At 37.7% G+C, this 23,732-nt stretch overlaps 1 protein-coding gene across 2 annotated transcripts in view; it reads left to right on the top strand.

Moving 5' to 3' along the window:
* The window catches only part of PDCD6IP (programmed cell death 6 interacting protein), a 71,848-nt gene that overhangs the window by 5,946 nt on the left and 42,170 nt on the right, over positions 1-23,732 (top strand). For both annotated transcript variants that reach the window (XM_054483477.2, XM_054483476.2), the window contains exons 2-4: positions 10,436-10,490; positions 11,928-11,997; positions 20,998-21,125. In XM_054483477.2, coding sequence (XP_054339452.1) covers positions 10,436-10,490; positions 11,928-11,997; positions 20,998-21,125 — 253 coding nt within the window. The remainder of the gene's footprint in view (positions 1-10,435; positions 10,491-11,927; positions 11,998-20,997; positions 21,126-23,732) is intronic.

Raw genomic sequence — 23,732 nt, 5'->3', positions numbered from 1 at the left:
AAAACAACAACAACAAAAAACCTTTTTATATGATACTTCTTCCTTTATAAAGTGGCTTTTACTAAAAATTGATTAGACCTTGGTAAATGGTGACCTAGGGTGATCAAATGGGAACCGTGCTGGTTTTTTATTTTTTATTTTGTATTTTATTTGAAGCTCCAGATATACCAGTTACCAGCATTGTGTAATTTCTTATGTGGTGATCAGTTTCTTTAGAGAGAAAGCTTCTAGTCTTCCATGAAAAAGTCTGCTTATCAGCTTTCTAAATTTTATCCTGGGGAATGGAGGTTGGGAATCTTAACAATCATGTATGCAGTCTATCAGGTACATCTATTTTTATTATGACACCTGCATTAGGGTTAGGTTCATTTCTATGTGGAAGATCCCAAATTATCTGAGTTAAGATTTTATTTTGTAAAAAGTTGGTAGGTAGGTAGTTCTGGTAGCCCAGGGCTGCTGTAGTGGTTCTGTGGAGTTAATTGGGGCTCAGATTCCTTTCAGCTTTCTGCAGTTTGAAACCTAGAATATTGTTCTCACGTCCAGGTTGCAATCATATCCAAGTTCCAGGTAGTAGGATGGAGAAAGGCATGGGGCTAACCCTTTAGGGTGTTTCCTGGCAACTGTTCCACAACACGCTGCCTTTATGTTACCGGCCATTTTGTGTGTCCTTCTCACAGGATGCTAGGAAAAGGAATTTTCATTATGAGCAGATGTATACTCGGCTAAAGGTACACAGTTTTGTTAATAAGGAATAGGATAGACTGGTAATGATGTAGTCAATTAGCATTCCCTACCCCACTTAGCAGTGCTTGATCTCCACCTTAGTTGTATTTGATATCTCTGACATTTTTTTCTTTTTTCTTTTTTTTTTTTTTTTGAGGTGGAGTTTTGCTCTTGTTGCCGAGGCTGGAGTGCAATGGCATGATCTCGGCTCACCACAATCTCCGCCTCCCAAGTTCAAGCGATTCTCCTGCCTCAGCCTCCTGAGTAGCTGGGATTTACAGGCATGAACCACTCTGCCTGGCTAATTTTGTATTTTTAGTAGAGACGGGGTTTCTCCATGTTGGTCAGGCTGGTCTTGAACTCCTGACCTCGGGTGTTCCACCTGCCTTGGCCTCCCAAAGTGCTGGGATTACAGGTGTGAGCCACTGCGCCCGGCCAATCTGACATTTTTCTGAGAGTGAACCTACCTTCAGAGTAGGGGATCTGGGAGCCTGAAGTTTTCTTTGAAGGATTTTCAACCATACCTTCTCATTCCAGCCTCACATTGAACTATCTTCAGAGGTACCTCATGTTTCTTAATTCAGATCCTTTTCTGGCTTCTCTGGCATGAGTTGGCTTCTGCTTTGGCTCCCTTCCCTCTTAGCCAGTTAGATTTTGGCTTTCTCTTTTTCATTCACTTTTCACCTTTTAGTAAATTTTGTTGAAACCTCTTATATCCTGTGTGCCGTTTCCCATTCTTTTTGTCCATGTTCATGTACATCTTTACATTTTTAAATTCTTGTTTTAGTGGGTTTTGATGAGGAGCAAAGAAGGGTGTTTATTCAGATTTATTTGTTTAACTGTAAGAGGAACTTGTTTGCATTTTCAGCTCTCCACAGTGCTTGTAACAATTTACATTCTCATCAGCAGGTATATGGGAGTACTTTATTCCTCCATATCCTTGCTAATACTTACTGATTAATAATTTAATTTATTGCTTTTTGCTAAACTGATGGGTGAGAGATAGTACCTTTAGTTTGCATTCCTCTTATTTTGCTGAGGTTGAACAGTTTTTGTTTACTGGCCACTTTGTTTCTTTTTCTGTGATTGCTTGTTCTTTTCTTTTGCCCATTTTCTATTGAGTTGTTTTTTCCTTACTAATTTGTAGGAGTTGTTGCATTTTCTGGATATTTATACTTTTTTCATTAGGTATGTTGCAAAAATCTTCCAATCTGTTTCTTGTCTCTCAACTGTGTTTATTCTATCTTTTGTCACATGGAAGTTCTCCCAAAATGTTGTCATCTCATAATCTGTAGTTAAGATTTTTTTTCTTATTCCTAATGTTGTGCATGTGTTATGTGTGATTTTCCTCTCTCAGATTTGCCAAAGGTTTGGAGCCACCTTTTCTTTGTTTAAAACCAAGGCTTTTTGGTTGGTTTTTTGCCTTTGTCATTCATTTTTTAAAAAAATGGTCTTTGTTCCCTTTTTCTATCTTTTTGTATTGATTGGTTAGTTTTCCATCTTTTTGGTTTTTCTAATATATTTTAGGACTGTGTATTTTTTTCTCAGTCTGTATTGGTTGCATCCTACTGTCTTTTTCATTTGTAAAATGAAGTTGATGGAATACTCTTTTAATTTCTGAAATATTTTCTACATGGTAGTGCTTTATAGATCAGTAAAGAAAATGTTCTGTTATACTTCACAACTGTTGTTTGGATTCTCATTGTTGGTTTGGTGGTGAACATACTCTTTGCAGAACTTTTCCTTGTCTCATGGCCGTGAAAATTTAGGCTTGCAGACGGTTTGAAGGGTGAGTAAAGCAGGGTTTTATTGGGTGAAAGGGAAGAAAAGGGGGAAACAGGAACTCTCACAAGGCTAGAGTCCCAGTTAGAGCATGTCCCACCCGCAGCTTGAATCTCAGGTTCCACACAGGAAGAGGAGGGGCCAGGTTCCTCCCTATGGAACTTCCCAAGGCTCCACCTTAGTGAACAGGCTGGTTGGAGTTTCTCCAGGGACCCCCTCCCACCTGGCTGTCTCAATATTGAGGTAATATTAGCACAATGACATTGCTATAATTTGTTAACCAAATACTAATGGAGAGTCTGTGCGAACCATACTGTAGGAGACAATGTGGAGGATATAAAGATATACTTGGTCCCTGGTCTCAAGGAATATCTGTAATTGGCAGACCTTTTTGGCTCCGTAATTTTATTCCGCATAGATGAATAAACATACGGGAAGATTTAAAATCTGATTTGTTTTTCTGTGTTTTGACTTTTCTGATGTTTAGTAAATAGCTTATCAGGACTATCATCATTCTGTGTATCTGTAAGAAGAATCTTCTGAGGTACTTTACACAGGAGGTTTAAGCCCACACAGCTATCTTTATGGCAGAACTGGACTAAGATCCTGACCTCTTGATTCCCCGGCTATTTACTTTTTGCCATACTCTCTGCTGCAGTAGTGCTTGATTAATGATTTTTCATGTGTTAAATTGGGTGAAGAAAGAAGTGTGAAAATAAAGTTCACAAAGAATCTATGAACTCCAGCCAATATCTCTGGCCTAGCTCTTCTGATTCTCTTGTTTCATCCTCTAGTTGGTGGTCTGGAGTTGCACATCCATAAATACAGATTGCAGCTGAATAGCGTTGTGTGAATTGTGTGAATTAGCATTGCAGTATTATTTTGGCCATGTGGATTGGTTGTTCTTGATCCCCACACCTTCCCTTTAAATTAAAAAATTCTTTTCCAGCCGGGTGCGGTGGCTCATGCCTGTAATCCCAGCACTTTGGGAGGCTGAGGCGGGTGGATCATGAGGTCAGGAGTTCGAGATCAGCCTGGCCAAAATGGTGAAACCCTGTCTCTACTAAAAATACAAAAAATTAGCCAGTCGTGGTGGTGGGTGCCTGTAATCGCAGCTGCTTGGGAGGCTGAGGCAGAGAATTGCTTGAACCCGGAAGGTGGAGGTTGCAGTGAGCCGAGATCACACCACTACACTGTAGCCTGGGCGACAGAGTGAGACTCTGTCTCAAAAAAAAAAAAAAAATTTTTTTTTCCTTTTTAAAAATTAAATATAGAATTTAATCTTTATTTAAAAATTTTAACATTTTTGTTTTTTTAAGACAGGGCCTTGGCTGAGTTGCTCAGCTGCCCAGGCTGGAGTACAGTGGTGCCACAATAGCCTACTGCAGCCTCGATCTCCTGGGCTCAAGCAATCCTACTTCAGCCTCCCAAGTGGGTGCATACCACCATACCTGGCTAATTATTAAATTTTTAGTAGAGAGGAGGTCTTGCTGTGTTGCCCGGGCTGGTCTTGAACTCTTGAACTCAAGCAGTCCTCCTGTCTTGGCCTCCCAAGTGCTGGGATTACAGGTGTAAGCCACCATACCTGGCCAATTTTTTTTTTTTTTTTTTAACTAGAATTTCTTTTTTTTTTTTTTGAGATGGAGTCTCACTCAGTCGCCCAGGCTGGAGTGCAGTGGCGCTTTCTTGGCTCACTGCAAGCTCCACCTCCCGGGTTCACGCCGTTCTCCTGTCTCAGCCTACCATGTAGCTCATATTGCAGGCGCCCACCACTACGCCCGGCTAATTTTTTTGTGTTTTTAGTAGAGACGGGATTTCACCGTGTTAGCCAGGATGGTGTCGATCTCCTGACCTTGTGATCCGCCTGTCTCGACCTCCCAAAGTGCTGGGATTACAGGTGTGTGCCACCGTGCCTGGCCTAAACTAGAATTTCTAATGGGAATTTGTCCTGTACCTATTTGTGGTATTTCAAAGAAATGTATTTATTTCCTAGTTTCTTTTTCCCCATGAGATTTTTAAGTTGAGTTATTATATATTTGTGCCAAAGTGGTTGAGTTTTATAAAATACTGGAGAACGTATATAAGTACTTCTCCATAGTTGCAAAACAATAATCTATAACTACCATTTGTCATACATGTACTTCTGTGTGTCCAGGCACTATTTTAAGCACTTGATATACAGTACCATTTATTCCTCATGCTTAAAGGAGGTATTATTACTCTTTAGGAAAGGTTCAGAGAGATTGAATAATTTTTTCATGATCACATAGCTAAGAGTTGGGATTCAAACTCAGGGCTATCTGACCTGAAAGACTGTGACATTATACCTTTTAAATATATTTGGGATTTTATAGTTTTGGTTAAAAAAATTCGCTTATTTCTAAAATAGAATCTATAAAGACACCAATTTTTTTGCACCATTATTTTCCACAGTGTGCTAGTTTTTGCCAACTCCCTGGCTTAGCATACTGGCTTTCCCTGTGCCTACTTGTACAAAACTTGCAGCCTAGGTCTACTTTGTTAGAGATACATCCTAGGCTAGAGTCTGCTGCTATAGTAAAGTGTACTTAATTGTTAAAGAGAAGGGTGTGGTAGATTCTCTTGTTTCTGTGGATTCCCTATCTAGAGAACTTTGATACTTGTGATCTGGGCTGAACTATGAGGGATAATACCTTGTGGAATTATATTGAAGGAGTAGCTTATGGTAGTTGGATCTCCTGGAACAGATTTTGCTCGTGGTAACTGCAGTTAGCAATGGCTGCTTTCTTTTGTAAAGCATTTGTTGATCTCTCTCATTTTGTTGGGGTTTTCTCCATACTGATCAGACATTGTTGATTTCCAGTGATTGCCCTCCTGTTGTACTTTTATTTCAACTTCTATAATCTGTCCTAAGATAGCCATTTTACTTTGAGGATTTCATCACATGGCTTCTAATCATTCAAATACAGGATATAAATGCCCTGTTCCCCCCATACAGCTCAGGTTTTGTTAGTTGGCCTCAAAAACTTTGGGGTGAAGAGAATGGGTATAAAAATTTTAGTGCATTCAGTTTAGCCATTCTTCTTTTCCTCACCCATTTGCAGAGGAAGTAACCTCATTTCCTACTACTCCCTTCCTTGTTTACTTTATAGCAAGGGTCAGCAAAATAAGGCCTGCTCAGCTGCCTGTTTTTGTATGGCCTATGGGCACCACTCCAGTGGGTTAGCATTGTGAGTGTTGGAGAACTAGCTTAGCTGTTTGCCTCTGTTCCATTCTCCCCTTTGCTTCTAGCTCCTGTCACCCTGGCCAGTGGCCATGCTTTATTGCTGCCCAGGCTTACTTTGGTGCTGCCTACACGAGAGTGAATATTCTGCTTGGCATTGGCTTGGCACTAAACGGTAGAATCTCAGTCTGGAAATTGGTGACTCAGCAAATTATCTCACCTCCAGCCAGCTGGAGCAGGTGCCCACAGTAGACCCTCCCTGAGAATTTTGGTCTCATTGGGGCAGAGTAAAACTAACCATGTTGATCACTCCTCCTGTCTCCCCATGACTCCTCTCCATGAGACAGGTACTTTTTCTTTGGAGAATGTCTCCAGGATGGCACCTGGGCAGCTGTGTGCCACAATTTTGGGATGGCCCAACCTAGGCAAAAAAGGTACAGGACAGGGCAGAGGTTTTTCCTCTTGTTATATAAGAGTAGTTTCCTCTTGATTTAGCCTTTTTCCCAGCAGAGTCTAGAATATCACTGTTCAGAAAAAGTTTGCCAGTCCTGGCATTTATAGCCATATTGGCCTCCTTGCTGTGCCAAGCACACCTTTAGGCGTGGTTGCCTCAGACCTTTAGCACTTGCTGTTCCCTTCTTATGGGCTTGTTCTTTGATAGCTCCTGTTCATTCACAAACCAGAATTTTAGGTTTTATTTTTCAGAGACAGAAGAAAACTTTGCATTTTACCGATTCATTTGCTTGGGGCTAGCAACAAAACAGAGAGCAAATAGATCTAGTCTTTGCTTTCATGGAATTTAGAATCCTTTGAGAGAAAAGACAATAAACATAATCCCACAAATAATATATCACAAATTGTGTTAAATCCTATGAAGGAAGTGTTCAGGGACCTGAGAGATTATACATGGAGGAGCAACTAATTTTAAAAAGGGGTTATATTGACTGTATTTTTTTGAGACAAGATTTCATGCCGTGGCCCATCCTGGAGTACAGTGGTGGGAGCACAGCTCACTCCAGCCTTGACCTCCTGGTCTCAAGTGATCCTCCCACCTTATCCCCCTGCATAGTCCCTTTGGGACTGTAGGCCCACCACCACACCTGGCTGACGTGTGTATGTCTGTGTAGAGATGAGGTCTCACTATGTTGCCCAGGGTGGTCTCAAACTCCTAGGCTCAGGTGATCCTCCTACCTCAGCCTCCCAAAGTGTTGGGATTACAGGCATGAGCCACAGCGCCTGGCCTAGATTAACTTTATCACTTCTGCTGCCACCGTGGACTCCATTGATCCGTGCTAGCATCATCTCTTGACTGGATTACTACGGTAGCTTCCTAACTGATCTCTCTACTTCTGCTTGTGCACACCTGCGGTCAGTTTTCTACACAACAGTCATGGTGACTGTATGAAAATAAGTCATGTTGCTGTTTTGTCCAAACCTTTTGATGATTCACCTTCTTACACTATATAGTAAAACTCAGAAGTCTTGCAGTTGCACTCAAGGCATCATTACTTCTTTGACTTCATCACTTAATATTTTCTCCCTTGCTCACTCTATGACCATATTGGTCTCCTTGCCATGCCAGATACATTCTTAAGTACCCTCTTGTCCCAGGGTATTGGCACTTGATTTTCCCTAGATTGGAAATTCTCAGATATCTGCTTGGCTCACCTCATCACCTTTTTCATGCCTTTTATGGTCATGCTGTTTTAAGGTTAAAACTTTTTTTCATGTAGTCAAATGACCATGTTATTTAAAACAACAACCTTCTTACCTCTCCTCATATATTCACTTTACTCCTTTTGTCTCTTTATTCTCCATGGCACTTACCACTGTCTTCTATATAATATTTTTGCTTTTTTGTCTTCCCCTCTAAAAGCTTCACAAGAGCACAGATTTTTAGATGTTTACTGCTAAATTCTTAATGTCCTAAAACTATGTTTGGTGCATAGTAAGCTCTTAGTATATATTTGTTGAATGAATGAATGAGGAGAACTTTCTTTGATAACAGTGTCAGCCTAGACAAAAGTGAGAAATGGTGATAAAAAGAGTGAAGGCCCTGAGCAAGGAGATCATATAATTTAGTGACTAGAATGTATAGTGAATATCCTGAGATGAGGCTGGAGAGTTGGATGATAGCCATATCCTGTAAGACCTTCAACATTTTTGGATGTAATTTTAAGTATAATGGGAATCCACCAAAGGGTTTCAGTACTTAATACTTCAGAGTTTATTTCCTGAGTACAAAGATATTCTCCTATATAACCATAGTACAACTTTCAAAGTCAGGAAGTTGGCATTGATTCATTATTACCATTTAATCGGTAGAATTCATTCAAATATTGCTGATTTTCCCAATATTATTTACAGGTTCAGGATCTAATCTAGAATCATGCAGTACATTTAATTGTTATGTCTCTTTAATCTCCTTCAATCTGGACCAGTTCTTCAGTTTTTCTCGTCTTTCATGACCTTGGCATTTTTGAAGAGTACAGGCTAATTACTTTTTAGAATTTTCCTCAATAAAGGCTTGTCTCATTTTCTTGTGATTTCTGCATTTTTGCATAGGAGTACCAGCGAAGTGATGCTGTGTTCTTTCTAGTGCATATCAGGAAAAATAAGATGTGGATTTGTTCTGTAGTGGTAATGTTTATTTTTATCTCTTGGTTAAGATGGTGTTTGCCAGGTTTCTTGATCTTACAGTTAATAAGCATGTTGTACTAATTAGTAAATATTTTGTGGGGAGATACTTTGGGACTATATAATATCCTGTTTCATTACACACTTTTCATTATTTTATCATTTATTGATGAATCTTACCAGAATTAGATATTATACTCTGAAAGGTACCAAATGGTAATTTTTCTAATTTCATCTAGACTATGGTACCGTAGGATAGAGTTTTCCCTATTCACCTGTTTATTTACTTCAGAATGGTGTTCTTTTCCTCAATGGGTTGTTATTTTTTACTGTTATTTTATTTAGATTGGTTCAATGCTTAGCCATTGGGAGCCCCTTAAAGCTACCTCCTGTGCCCTTTTGACATGTCCTCATCATTTTTTGAGTACTTCCTTAACTTTCTGGCATAGCAAGATGTTTTAGGCTTGAATATTGAATTTTTTCAGTCTCAGCCCTTGAGTCAGCCGTTTCTCTAAGGAACACTTGGCTCCTTTTAATGCAAAAGATTATCTGGGCAGTAGGTGTGCTTATTGCTACTGTGAAGTGTTACTGCTTATAGGCCCTCTTAGCATATACATGTAGGAAATACATACTTATATATTTATACTTGTTTTTATTTCTCTCTGCTACCTTTAAAAAATGAGTTGAAAAACTAGCTGGGTGTGGTGACGTGCACCTGTAGTCCTGGCATCTCAGGGACTGAAGTGGGCAGATTGCTTGAGCCTGGGAGTTCAAGGTTACCATGTACTGTGATTGCGCTACTGTACTGCAGCCTGGGCAACAGAATGATACCCTGTCTGTAAACAAACAAAAAAAGTTCACATTGATATCTCCAGTTCCAGTTTAAAACTGTGGAGTTATTCTAACCTTCTGCCTTCTCATATTTGTGGATTTTTTTTTTTTGAGACAGAGTCTTGCCCAGGCTGGAGTACAGTTGGCGTCATCTTGGCCCACTGCAGCCATGACCTCTAGATCAAGTGATCCTCCCACCTCAGCCTCATGAGTAGCTGGGACCACAGGTGTGCGCCACCATGCCTGGCTAATGTTTGTATATTTAGTAGAGACCGGGTTTCGTTGTGTTGCCTAGGCTGGTCTCGAACTCTGGGCTCAAGTGATCCACCCGCCTCAGCCTCCCAAAGTGCTAGGATTACAGGTGTGATCCGCTGTGCCTGGCCCTTTCAGGTATTTGTATCTCTGACCTTGAGAAACTTGGCTTCCATTATCTTCAATGTATTTACTTAATTGCGTAGTTTTTCCTGTTTATAACCAAACTCATAGCCATGCCAGCCAAAACTTGGTCTCAGATATGTTGCCCACTCCTGCTGAAAATTTGCCCCCAGAAATAATCATTACAAAAATACCCCTGATGAAGGGGTGGGGGAAGTATAAGGGAAAAGGGAAAGGAGGAAAGCTTAGAGGCCAGTTAGAAAGCTTGGCCTGACCCCTTTCTCCTCCTTTCCCTGCCAGACTTGCTGATTGACAGCTCACGCTGATGGGGGGAAGACTGCTTTATATTTTGTGATCATTCTGGGTGCTATGCAGAAAACAGGTTGGAAAGAATGAGAAAGGAGATGGAGAGGTTGTCTAGGAAACTTTTGGATTTCTAGCTGAAAGACAGTGGTAGCTTTGATGTGCTGTGTGGCAGTGCTGGAGGTAGAGATGGGCTTACCCAAAACATTTGAAAGTTGGTAAACCTGTTTTTAATTGGCAGTTTACCAGAGATACTAATTTGTCTAATGGATACAAACTTATTTATTTTAGTAAGAAATAGTATTTTTAAGAAATATTTTGGTTTTCGGAGCAGATGTTTGCTTTTAGCCAATAACAGTTGATAAATATTTTTCTGTGGTGGTGGGTATGAGTTTTTGTTCATAGTTTTTCACTGCATATATTTTTTAGCTTCTGGTTTACGTACTAAAAAACTTTTTTTCATATAAAATAGCTGCTCAAAGTAAGCATGATTAATTTTTGTATCATTTTAAACCAGTTGTAATTACATAAATGCATGTAATATTTAGCTCTGGTAATTATTAATTCTGCTCTATTTTTTAGATATTATGATCAGATTTGTTCTATTGAACCCAAATTCCCATTTTCTGAAAATCAGGTAAGTCATTAATTCTGTTAAAATTATATGGTAATAGCACCCATTTCCTTCTGCCAATATCTTCACTGTCGTTAGAGTTTTATGAGATAGTGTTATAAAAATAGGAGCTTTTAGGTCTGTCTGATGCGAATATATGTGCTTCTGAGGAAAGAATCTCCTGGAATTCTGTTCATGTCATTCTTCAGTCACTTCTGGGGCTCATGTAGAGCAATGGTTTGTGTTTTTTTGGACTTCATTTTATGTCAGTAGGATCTATTGACTGATTAATCTGCCGTGTCCTTCCCTTTGACTTTTTCAGAATTAGGAAGGAAACTGCACAATTCAGGAATTATTAGTCTCAGTTTATGTGCTTTAAAAATTATTTGCACAAGTTACATTTGCATGTAAAAGTTGCAAATGCTGTTTTGATTAAATGTTAATTACATGAATGTCAACTTTATTTTCTCCTTAAAGGCTAGATGTTGAAAATGCTGATAATTTCTTATAGTTTTATTTTGGAGATTGGATAAAGATTTTAAAATTAGTGATACTTTTAAATTTTAAAATAGTTATAAGAAAAGTACTTTAAACATTCTTGTACTAAAGTTTTTACAGGTGAAATAATTATATGTTGAGATTTCCTTTAAAATATTCCTGGAAAAAAAGTGTAGGTGGCTGGAGGCAGGGCAAGTTGGGAGGTAGATGAACTAAGAAGGGCAAAAGACTAAAGCTGCTGATGGATATACTGGAGTTCATTCTTTTTATTCTCTTTAGTTTTTCTGTATGTTTGAAAATTTCCCTAATCAAGAATTTAGAAATTTTTGTATTAGATTGCAATAAATAATTTAAATGAGGTTTATTTCTTTCTAATCTTTGTATGTGATAATACATATTTCAGGAGCAGAGAGAGAGTTTTTTAATAAAGTAAACATTTAATATTCATGTAGCATACAGAAAAGTGAACAAATCATGGGTATAGCTTGAATCTTACAAAGTGAATATGCCTGTATAACCACCACCGAGATAAATAAATAAAATATTAACCCATCCCCCAAAATAACCATTCTCCTACTTTTGTCATCATGGAATAGTTTTTAATTTCATCTTCTAGGAAACCTGTAGTACTTACTTTTATTTCCCTTTCTTCACTTGGCTTATTTGACAAGCATCTACTACTTATTTTGTTCCGTTAAAGTCATTGTGTGTTTATAAAGATGAATAAGATAGTGTTTATGATTACCAAGGCAGAATGACCATTTGAAATATCCCAGTGCCAGTATTTTACTTTTTTAAAATTTCAATGTAAAAGGAGAAGGAAAGGAAGTTGGGTGGTTATAGGAGATAATATTTTGTGCTTTTGTCCTTTTTTTCATGGTGGATTTTTCTTCAAAGAAGACTTAATATTTAATGAGATTCAGGAAGGTAACATAATTTTCTGTTTTCTTTCATTCTATCCAGATCTGCTTGACATTTACCTGGAAGGATGCTTTTGATAAAGGTTCACTTTTTGGAGGCTCTGTAAAACTGGGTATGTAATTTTTAATAAAAGTGATAGGAAAATTGGTCTAACTACTTTGCGTTGTTTTTAGTTTTTAAGATTGTTAATCCTAATGACTCTTTGTAAATACTAAAGTTTTTTACATCTCATTCTCTTTTTAACTTCAACTTTTAATGCAATTTTGAAATATTTGTAGAGAGCCCATGCCTTGCCAGGCACTGTCCTAGTTATAAAAATGAATAAAACCGATGTACTTAGTTGTTGGGAAGATAGTTGATCATTTAAAAGTGTAATATGTAATATCAGCCTATGAACAAACTCATGGAAGCATATATGAGGAAGAAAGTAATTCTACCTTTTGAAAGCAGACAATGTTTGAGTTAGGCCTTGAAGGATGGATTTGTAGAAAATAATATTACAGATACAAAATCATAACCATAGGTCAGAAGGGTGAGGACATTTGATCTACCAGCTCCAGCAAGATAACCTCTCTGTGCCTTAATTTTCTTATCTGTGAAATGGAGATAATACTGTTTATCTCATTGGATTATTATTATTTTTTTTTGAGACAGAGTTTTGCTCTTGTTGCCCAGGATGGAGTGCAGTGGCACGATCTTGGCTCACTGAAACCTCTGCCTATTGGGTTCAAGTGATTCTCGTATCCTCCTGCCTCAGCTGGGATTACAAGCACCCACCACCACACCCGGGTAATTTTTTTAGTAGAGACGGGGTTTCACCATGTTGGCCAGGCTGGTCGCGAACTCCCGACCTCAGGTGATCCACCCGCCTCGGCCTCCCAAAGTGCTGGAATTACAGGTGTGAGCCCCTGGCCTATTCCATTGGATTCTTATGTGGATTAAATGAGTGAATACATGTAAAGTCCTAAGAACAGTGCTTTATTAGCTGTAATGAATAATTATATTATTATATAACATTGTAATGTATATGTGATATATGTATATTTTATGTATATATGTATATACAATGTATATATGATATATGTATTATATGTATATATGTATTATATGTATATATGTATCATATGCGCACCTATAATGTGTATCATATGCGCACCTATAATGTGTATCATATGCGCACCTATAATGTGTATCATATGCGCACCTATAATGTGTATCATATGCGCACCTATAATGTGTATCATATGCGCACCTATAATGTGTATCATATGCGCACCTATAATGTGTATCATATGCGCACCTATAATGTGTATCATATGCGCACCTATAATGTGTATCATATGCGCACCTATAATGTGTATCATATGCGCACCTATAATGTGTATCATATGCGCACATATGTGTATCATATATGCATGTATGTATATGTGTATATAATGTGTATTATATGTATATATGTAAGTATATATAATATATATTATATACATATATGTATATATACTTACATATACACATATATAATATATATTTGTATACATATATACATACATATATACATTTATGTGTATGTATAGTATATATAATATGTATACTATATGTATATATTCATATACATATATGTATATTATATATACACAGATATGTATATTATATATACACAGATAATATGTATATTTTATATACACATATGTATATTTTATATACACATGTATATTTTATATACACATGTATATTATATATACACATATATGTATATTTTATATACACATATGTATATTTTATATACACATATATGTATATTTTATATACACATGTATATTTTATATACACATATATGTATATTTTATATACACATACACTATGTATATTTTATATACACATACACTATGTATATTTTATATACACATACACTATGTATATTTTATATACACATATACTATGTATATTTTATATACACATATACTATGTATATTTTATATACACATATACTATGTATATTTTATATACACATACTATGTATATTTTATATACACATATACTATGTATATTTTATATACACATGTATATTTTATATAATATATAAGAAATATATGTATATATACACATGTATTATATATAAGTATGTATAATATGCCTTATGGTATATCCTTTTTATAGTATACATATACATTAAGATATGGTATAGTATTTACTATATACCTTATAAGATATAGATATATAATATGTATTATATAGTATGTGCATACCATATACATACATATATCTATATATCTTATATAAGGTTTATACTTATATTTAGGTGAGGAAATGGAAATATATATTTTATAGTAGATATTATATATAATGTTAATTTAATAATAATTATTGTTATGGCTTGTAACCATAGGTTGAATTGGGGATTATGGAGGGTGATGGTATTAGAAAGCAGATTGTGAAGAGTTGCAAATATTATGCTCCTGACTTTGTACTTTTCCCTCTTATATAATAATAGTGCATGTTTATTGGGCATTTATTTTACCCAGGTACTCTGGAAGGGACTTTATAAATAATCTTACTGAATTCTCCAGTAGCTTAATGAGGAAAAGGCACTATTATTGCCAGTTCAACAGACTGGTTTAGAAAGATTACGTGATTTTCTGAAGTCATATGGTTAGGATTTAATGAAGCTGGGATGTGAATCTAGAAGGTCTAACTCCCAGGACTAGAGAGAAATAGACCAGTTAGGAGACTGATGAGAGATGATGAGGTTAGACAAGCTAGTGTGTGTGAGTCACAGAAGAGAGGGATTTCAGACTTTTCAGAGGTGAAGTTGACTGAATTTGCTGACTTCCAGTCAGAAGGAAGAGTAGGAGTTGAGACTTGACTCTGAGATTTAATAAGTTGGTTTGACCTGTTGGATATTTATTCCTCTTAGTAGAAAGGTTGACTCTGATTTTTCTGTGTTATGTCTGGGTAGACATTTCTCTGGCATTTTGAAATAAAGGATTTAAAGCTCAGAAGAGAAAGAGATATACATTTGGAAACAATTATTAGGTGATAATAAATTTATTCCTTCTGGCAGATAATTGAGAAAAGTATCAAAGTCAGAGCTAAGTAATATAACATTCAGGGGAAATAGAGGAAGAGGTTCTGGGAATGAGGTTGAGAAAAAGCTTTCATATCTTACAGGAACCAGGATAAAATAGAGATGTGAAGGAATGCCAGAAGAGTTTCAAAGGTGATGTGGTCCAGTGGTTCCCAAATCTGGCTGCGTATTAGTATTACCTGGGAAAAATGTTAAAGGTTTATCTTTAAAGATGAAGATACAGAGTGCCAGATGTGATAGGAGAAAGTTTTGGAGTAGGGCACTGGAATTAGTATCTTTGGAAATATCTCCGGGTGGCCGGGCGTGGTGGCTCACGCCTGTAATCCCAGCATTTTGGGAGGCCGAGGCGGGTAGATCACGAGGTCAGGAGTTTGAGATTATCCTGACCAACATGGTGAAATCCTGTCTCTACTAAAATACAAAATTAGCCAGGTGTAGTGGTGCACGCCTTGTAATCCCAGCTACTCAGGAGGCTGAGGCAGGAGACTCACTTGAACCTGGGAGGCAGAGGTTGCAGTGAACTGAGATTGTGCCATTGCACTCCAGCCTGGGTGACAGAGCGAGATTCCGTCTAAAAAAAAAAAAAAAAAGAAAATATCTCCAGGTAATTCTGATGATCATCCGAGGTCCAGGCTGGAACATCCTTGACAGAGTCATTGTGGCAGAACTCAAGTCATGTAAAGTTGGAGAAGTCACTGGATTTAGCAGAGAGAAGTTTCTCTTGGAGTATCCTGAAGAAGCATCAGATTGAGGGGTGAATGGGAGGTGAGGGAATGGAAACAGTAAATGTGGGTTGCTCATTTCAGGAAATCTACTGATTTGTAAAGTAAAAGTAAAAATCTACTGATCATTAAAGATTTGGGGACAAAGGGAGCGTCATTCTGAGAGGGAGCTAAGGTGAAGAAAAGGATTTTTAGTGTTGTTATGACTTAAGAAATTTGGTAGGCTGAGAATAAGGAGCAGATCGCAGGAGAACTAGGAGACACTTGAGTGATGAACTCAAGTATCCAGAAGAACTGGGAAGCAAAAAATTAGATCATAAACAGGAGGTGGTTCATCAAGGCATTTCTAGTAGCAAAAATTGGTAATTAAATGTCCTTCAGTAATGTCTTCGTTAAATAAAAGGCTACTTATTCATTTGAATATTGTGTACTTTTGGAATACTAAGAATAAAAATGCATATATGTATTTGTTGATATGTAAAGTTATATCAATGGAATATTGAATAAAAGGCCTGCCTTAGTTCAGAGTTGTTGCATTGTACAACTCTAGGTTCCCCTGAATTGGGCTCCTTGGGACACTCCTCATACAGAACCCAGAGTAATTCCTCCTCCCTCGAGTTGTGCATTCCAGGCAACTCGAGTGTGGTATAGTATCCACTTTGTGAAAAGTTATGTGTGTGAATGTTTATGTAGTTATTTGTGAGATACCAAAACATAATTTCTACTTAACTCTGGAAGATGAGATCTTGGGTGATTTTAAATTTTTTTTTTGTAGTTAGGAAAAATTTTTTGAATTTTAGAAAGCTGTTATTTTCATTTTGAAAAACTTAGAGGCTGGAAGTGGTGGCTCGTGCCTGTAATCCCAGTACTTGGGAAGGCCGAGACAGGCGGATCACTTGAGCCCAGGAGTACAGGACCAGCTTGGGGAACAGATGAAACTCTGTCTCTACAAAAAATAAAAAAATTAGCCAGACATGGTGGCGTGTGCTTGTAGTCCTAGCTGTTTAGGGGGTTGAGGTGAGAGGATTGCTTGAGCCTGGGAGGTTGAGGCTGCAGTAAGCCATGATCACGCCACTGTACTTCAGCCTGGGTGACAGAGTGACACCTTGTCTCAAAAAAAAAGATAAAAGAAAAACTTAAAAGAGAGCAAGTAAGAAACAAGAATACAGTTAAATACTTAGAAAGTCATCTTTGAAAAAAGGAAAATTAAATATTGTTTTGAAAACCTGGTTTAAGTTTAGATGGATAGAAGAAAATAAAGGAAAAAAAGATAAAATAGCTCTTATATGTAAAATCTCATAAAAGCTCTTATACATGAGAAATTGTCAGAATAAAAGGAGAGACTACAGTCTGATATGATAATATTTATGGGCAACATAATAGACTGAGATATGTATCTGATATATAAACAGTTTACTTTTATTTCTTGTTTGGAATATATTTCATTCTTGTTTTTTTTTTTTTTTTTTTTAGAACAGTCTTGCTCTGTTGCCCAGGGTGGATGGAGTGCAGTGGCATGATCTTGGCTCAAAGCAACCTCTGCCTCTGAGGTTCAAGTGATTCTCGTGCCACAGCCTCCTGAGTAGCTGGGATTACAGGCATGCACCACCACGCCTGGTGAATTTTTGTATTTTTAGTAGAGACAGGGTTTCACCATGTTGGCCAGGCTGGTCTCGAACTCCTGGCCTCAAGAGCTCCGCCCACCTTGGCCTCCCAAAGTGCTGGGATTACAGGTGTGAGGCACCACGCCTGGCTGATATTTAATTTTGTTCCTTGCTCTCTCCTGCCACACTGGCCTAATGTATATATTTATTGAATTAATTAAAATTATATTCAGAACTTGAAGGCATTGATCCCTTGCCTTTTTTTTTTTTTTTTTTTTTTTTGATAGGGAGTCTCAGTCTGACGCTAGGCTGGAGTGTAGTGGCACGATCTCGGCTCACTGCAACCTCCACCTCCAAGGTTCAAGTGATTATCCTGCGTCAGCCTCCTGAGTAGCTGAGGCTACAGGCGCATGCCACCACGTCCAGCTAATTTTTGTATTTTTAATAAGAGACAGGGTTTCACCATGTTGGCCAGAATGGTCTTGTTCTCTTGACCTCATGATTTGTCCGCCTCAGCCTCCCAAAGTGCTGAGATTACAGGCGTGAGCCACTGCACCTGGCCAATCCGTTGCCTTTTAGTATCTAGTGTTACTGAAGAAAAGTCTGATTTTTGTTATTTTATAAGTGATCTGTTTCTTTGCTCTTGGGAATATTTTTACAGTCTTCTCTTTATCTTTCATGTTTAGAAATCTCAAAAGACTTAATGGGATTTCATTTTATTCGTGTGTAGGGCATTTCTTTTTGGCCCTTTTAGTTTGAACACTTATATCTCCCTTAAGCTCTGGAAAGTTTTCTTATATTTCTTTGATAATTTTCTTGTCTCTTTTGTCTCTCTTTCTTTGGAATATTTTATTAGATGTTGGTTGTTCTGAGTTGTTCACTCATAATTTTTATATTTTTTCTTGACTTTATGTTCTTTCTGAGAGATTGCCTAGATATTAATTTTAAAACTTGAAAAAAAATTTTTTTCCTTCCTCCACCCTTAAAACTTTTGAAAAAAATTTAACAAGTTTTTAATTTTTAGGAGCTTTTTCTTATTAATTAAAAAAATCCTTTTCTTTTGTGGATGTGCCATCTTTGAATCTCTTTAAGGAATGCTAATTGTGATCTTTGGAATATTATCTTTTATGACTGGAATTGTCTTTATTTATTTTGGGCTTAGTTTTTCAGTTCACATTGCTCTTCCTTTATTTTGCTGCAGGCTTTTTTCACAACCTGGTTATTTTAGATTTTCCATATGTTTAATAAAGTAGGTTAGAGTAGCTGGTGTTTATGTCTGCTTTAGTTTAGAATGAGGAGACTAGAACTGGTTTGGAAGCAAGTTGAAAACTGGCCTTTATTACCTAGGAGGCCACCAAAGTACTATAACAAGGAGGGCTTTACTTTATGGTACTACTCTGTGGCACAAACATACAAATGTAGTGTTGTTCTGATTCTCCTAGATTGGTTTATTCAGTGTTTTTTGTAAGGAGCCTTATTTTGCCTGGTGGTCAATGCCTTGTACATTATGCAAGATCTTGAATTCCAAAGTGATTGAATTCTGTGAGTAATAGGGATCTATTGTAGATTCTTTTTTGAAAGTTATTTTTCAGTTGCGATGCAATATACACAATATGCCTTCTTAACCATTTTAAGTGTACACTTCAGTGGTATTAAGTACATTTACATTATTGTGCAAACATCGTCTCGAGAACTCTTTTTCACTTTACAAAACAAACTCTGCCCAGTAAATGATAACTTCACAGCCTGGGGGCGGTGGCTCATGCTTGTAATCCCAGCATTTTGGGAGGCCGAGGTGGGAGGATTGCTTGAACCAACGAGTTCAAGACCAGCCTAGGCAACATAGTGAGTCCCTGTCTCTACAAAAGATACAAAAATTAGCCGGGTGTGGTGGCCTGTGCCTGTAGTCCCAGCTACTCAGGAGGCTGAGGCAGGAGGATTGATTGAGCCCAAGAGGTAGAGGCTGCAATGAGTGTGATTGCACTAGTGCACTCCAGCCTGGGTGACAGAGTGAAACCCTGTCTCAAAAGAAAAAATACAATTATAATGTCCCATTCTTCCCTCCCCCCTCAACCCTTGGCAACTAGCATTCTTTCAGTCTCTGAATTTAACTGTAGGTACCTCGTACAAGTAGAGTCATAGACTGCATTTAAAAAAAATTTCACAACATGAAATTTATTATCTTAATCATTTTTAAGTGTACAGTTCACTAGTGTTGGGTGTATTTCACATTGTTATAAAATACATCTCCAGAACTTTTTCATCTAGCAAATCTGAAATAATGTACTGATTGAACAACAGTCCCCCTCCCCCCACCACCATCCCTGATAACCATCATTCTGATTTCTGTCTCTGAATTTGATTACTCTAGGTAACTCATATAAGTGGAATCATACAATATTTGTCTTTTTGTGACTGACTTATTTCATTTAGCTTAATGTCCTCAAGATTCATCCGTGTTATAGCATATGATTTCCTTCTTGTTTAAGGCTCACTAATATTCCATTGTATGTATATACCACGTTTTGTTTATATATTCATCAGATCACAGACACTTGGGTTGCTTTCATGTTTGGCTTTGTGAATAATGCTGCTGTGAACATGGGCATACGTATAGCCCTTTGAGACTCTGCTTTCATTTTTTTGGGGGTGTATACCCAAAAGTGGCATTGCTGGATAAAATAGCAATTCTATTTTTAATACTTTGAGGACCCACCATATTGTTTTCCACAGCAGTTGCACTTTTTTTAATTTTAATTTTTTATTTTGAGACAGGGTCTCGCTCTGTCGCTCAGGCTGAAATATAGTGGCATGATCATAGCTCACTGCAGCCTTGAACTCCTGGGCTCTAGTGGTCCTCCTGCCTCCGAGTAGCTAGGACTATAGACATGCACCACCATACCTGGCTGTTTAAAAACAATTTTTTTTTTTTGTAGAGATGGGGTCTTGCTGTGTTGCTCAGGCTGACCTCAAACTCTTGGCTTCAAGAGATCCTCCTGCCTCAGCCTACTAAAGTGCTGAGATTACAGGAGTGAGCCACCATGCCCAACCATGAGTTTGCGTTCCCGCCAACAGTACAGGAAAGTTCCAGTTTGTCTATATCTTCATCAGTGCTTATTTTCTGTTTGTTTTTTAATAGGAACTATCCTAAGTGGATGCGAGGTGTGTAGATTTTTTTTTTTTTTTTTTTTTATCAGAGTTGGGTTTTAGCCCAGCTAATCTGCTAGCCCGTTGAGAAATGTATTTGCATGAGGGAGTAAAGCATAAGGCCAGCTAGGAGGTAATTGCATTGACTTAGATTTGTCGTAATGAGGAACTGGTTTGATTGTGGTGGGACAATGTGATTTTGAGAGGTGATGGAAAAATGGAAATAATTCATTCAAATTTAAGAAACTGAGAGAAATGACATGAAAATGACTTTTACATTTGAATTTGATTGTAATAGAAATGTGGAAGTAAAGGGAAGGAGAGAAAGAATAACTTACTGTTCTTTAGCGTTTTAGGTGATGGGAATATTGTGGAAATAAACGCCTGTAAGGGCAGCTTGAAATATGGGAGCATGTGACAGCAAGAAAACAGGTCTGGAAACTTGTTTTTGTGAGAGTCAGTGGGATGATAGAGGTCATAGTATTTCTCTTTGAAACATTTGTTTTCTTTAGAAAAAATAATCTGATGAATTTTTCCTTCTCAATTTTTTACAGCTCTTGCAAGCTTAGGATATGAAAAGAGCTGTGTGTTGTTCAATTGTGCAGCCTTAGCTAGCCAAATTGCAGCAGAACAGAACCTGGATAATGATGAAGGATTGAAAATCGCTGCTAAGCATTACCAGGTATGCGGAAAAGTAGTTACTACAATAATGATCAACACTAAATTGGATTAAGTGGAAAATAATTTGCATTTAGGTTTATAGATACTTCTTATGCAACAGATGTTTTCTTAAACGAAGGCACTTTTAAAATGAATTGATTCTTACTTTTGAAGCCCTTAGATAAACTGTCTATAGACCAGGTCTGTTATTCCTCATTGTTTTATACCCAGCGCCTAGCACAGTGCCTGGCACATAATAGAGGCTCAATAATTGTTGGTTGAAGAAATTATGAAATGTCTGAGATTTCGTCTCAGGCATTTAGGGTAAATCCATTTTAAATAAATTACCTAATTAAAAAAAATTTGTACATTATTTTCATATGTTTTCTTAGAGTGAGACACACTTGAAATTTCACTGTTGTTACAAAAATAAAGACAAGAAATTGGCAAGAAAATAAAATTTTAACTTTGAGACTTGTGGAGAGGTCATATTTAAATATGGTCAGACACATAATGTTCATAAGTTGCCTAATCTATTTTACGTACTGATCATTTACTAATATGGCATATTATTTTGTGGCAGTTTATTTTATTTTATTTTATTTTATTTATTTATTTATTTTTTTTGAGACGGAGTCTTGCTCTGTCGCCCAGGCTGGAGTGCAGTGGCGCAATCTCGGCTCACTGCAAGCTCCGCCTCCCAGGTTCACGCCATTCTCCTGTCTCAGCCTCCTGAGTAGCTAGGACTACAGGCATCCACCACCTTGCCCGGCTAATTTTTTTTGTATTTTTAGTAGAGATGGGGTTTCACCGTGTTAGCCAGGATGGTCTTGATCTCCTGACTTCATGATCCACCCACCTTGGCCTCCCAAAGTGCTGGGATTACAGGTGTGAGCCACCATGCCCGGCCAGCAGTTGTTTATTATTTATTCAGCTTTTTTTTGTTTTGGTTAAAAGAACAGTAAATGATTACTGTTAAGTAATATATATATATAATCATTGTTGTCATTTTATATTACTTTCTAATTTACAAAGTGTTTTCATGTACATTATTCGACTCTCAGATAAACCTTGTGATGTATGTCATATAATGTCATTCCCATTGTACATATGAGGAGACTAAAGGTCTGAAGTCCTAATAAAGCAGTCCATTTGGGTTTCAGTAGTTCTGATTCCAAATTTCATGTAATTCCAAATGTCCTTCTACTGTTTCACCCCCAAACCTCCCATGAAATTTGCTTGTCTCAGAGGTAGTCTGCTTTTTCCTGTTGTTTATGTTTAGGAAAGAGGTGAGTGATGCTATTCTGAGAAAGTAAAAGGAAAATATACCTTAAGCAAACAACATGCTCCAAATTGTGGCTTGCCTTACAGTTTTGAATGGGCATAGATAACAAACATAATGCATACGCTATTTCTTTTTGAGGCTATACATGGCAAATATTTTAAAATGTGAAAACGAGCTGGGCGTGGTGGCTCACACCTGTAACCCCAGCACTTTGGGAGGCCGTGGTATGCGGATCACGAGGTCAGGAGTTCCAGACCAGCCTGGGCAACATGGTGAAACCCTGTCTGTACTAAAAATAGAAAAATTAGCTGAGTGTGGTGGTGGGCGCCTGTAGTCTGAGCTACTTGGGAGGCTGAGGCAGGAGAATCTCTTGAACCCAGAAGGCGGAGGTTGCAGTGAGCTGAGATTATGCCATTGCACTCTAGTCTGGGCGACAAGGGCAAGACTCTGTCTCAAAATAAATAAAATAAAGTAGTGAAAACGAAGTAAAATTTTATTTAGCTTTTGGTTAACTGTAACTCAGTTAGTTGGTATATGAGATTTTAGAAAGGTCATTCTGAATTATGAAAGAAACATTCCATTCTGTGAGGGTTCACAGCAGGGCACCTGGTATCATGGAAAGATAACTGGTGGTATTAGACCTAGGTCCTTGTCTAGGCTGCTTGCCACTCAGAAGTTTTGTGCCGTTGGGCAAGTTCTTTAACCTCTCTAGTACCTCCAGTTCCTTATCTGTAAATGAGAGACTCAGACACCTTGCTGTTCTAGACTTTGATTCACTAGTTTACTAAACAAGTTCAGTTGTTCATTCCTAGCAGATACTCTGGTCTTATAATACTTAGTGACTGCAGAAACATGCTGTTCATTTTAATACATTTGACTTTGAGTTTTCTCTGTGTTGTCTATTTATCTAACTCATGACACCTTTTATTTTTCTTTTTTGAGATGGAGTCTCGCTCTGTTGCCCAGGCAGGAGTACAATGGTGTGATCTTGGCTCACTGCAACCTCCGCCTCCTGGGTTCAAGTGATTCTCCTGCCTCAGCCTCCCGAGCAGCTGGGATTACAAGTGTGTGCCATCACGCCCAGCTAATTTTTGTATTTTTAGTAGAGACGGGGTTTCATCATGTTGGCCAGGCTGGTCTTGAACTCCTGACCTCAGGTAATCCGCCCACCTCACCCTTCCAAAGTGCTGGGATTACAGGTGTGAGCCACCGCACCCGGCCAACTCATGACACCTTTTAATCCCAGACTGATTTATTTCTTTTTCTTAGTATAATTTGTTTCATAAAAGCAAAGTTATTTTAGTATTAACAAAATATAATTGAGATGAAAAATCTGATGGGGAA

This window comes from Pongo pygmaeus, chromosome 2 (genome assembly GCF_028885625.2).
Source record: "Pongo pygmaeus isolate AG05252 chromosome 2, NHGRI_mPonPyg2-v2.0_pri, whole genome shotgun sequence".
Taxonomy (NCBI): Eukaryota; Metazoa; Chordata; class Mammalia; order Primates; family Hominidae; genus Pongo; species Pongo pygmaeus.
The sequence above is the reverse complement of the archived record's forward strand: the minus strand, read 5'-3'. Positions and strand labels throughout refer to the sequence as shown.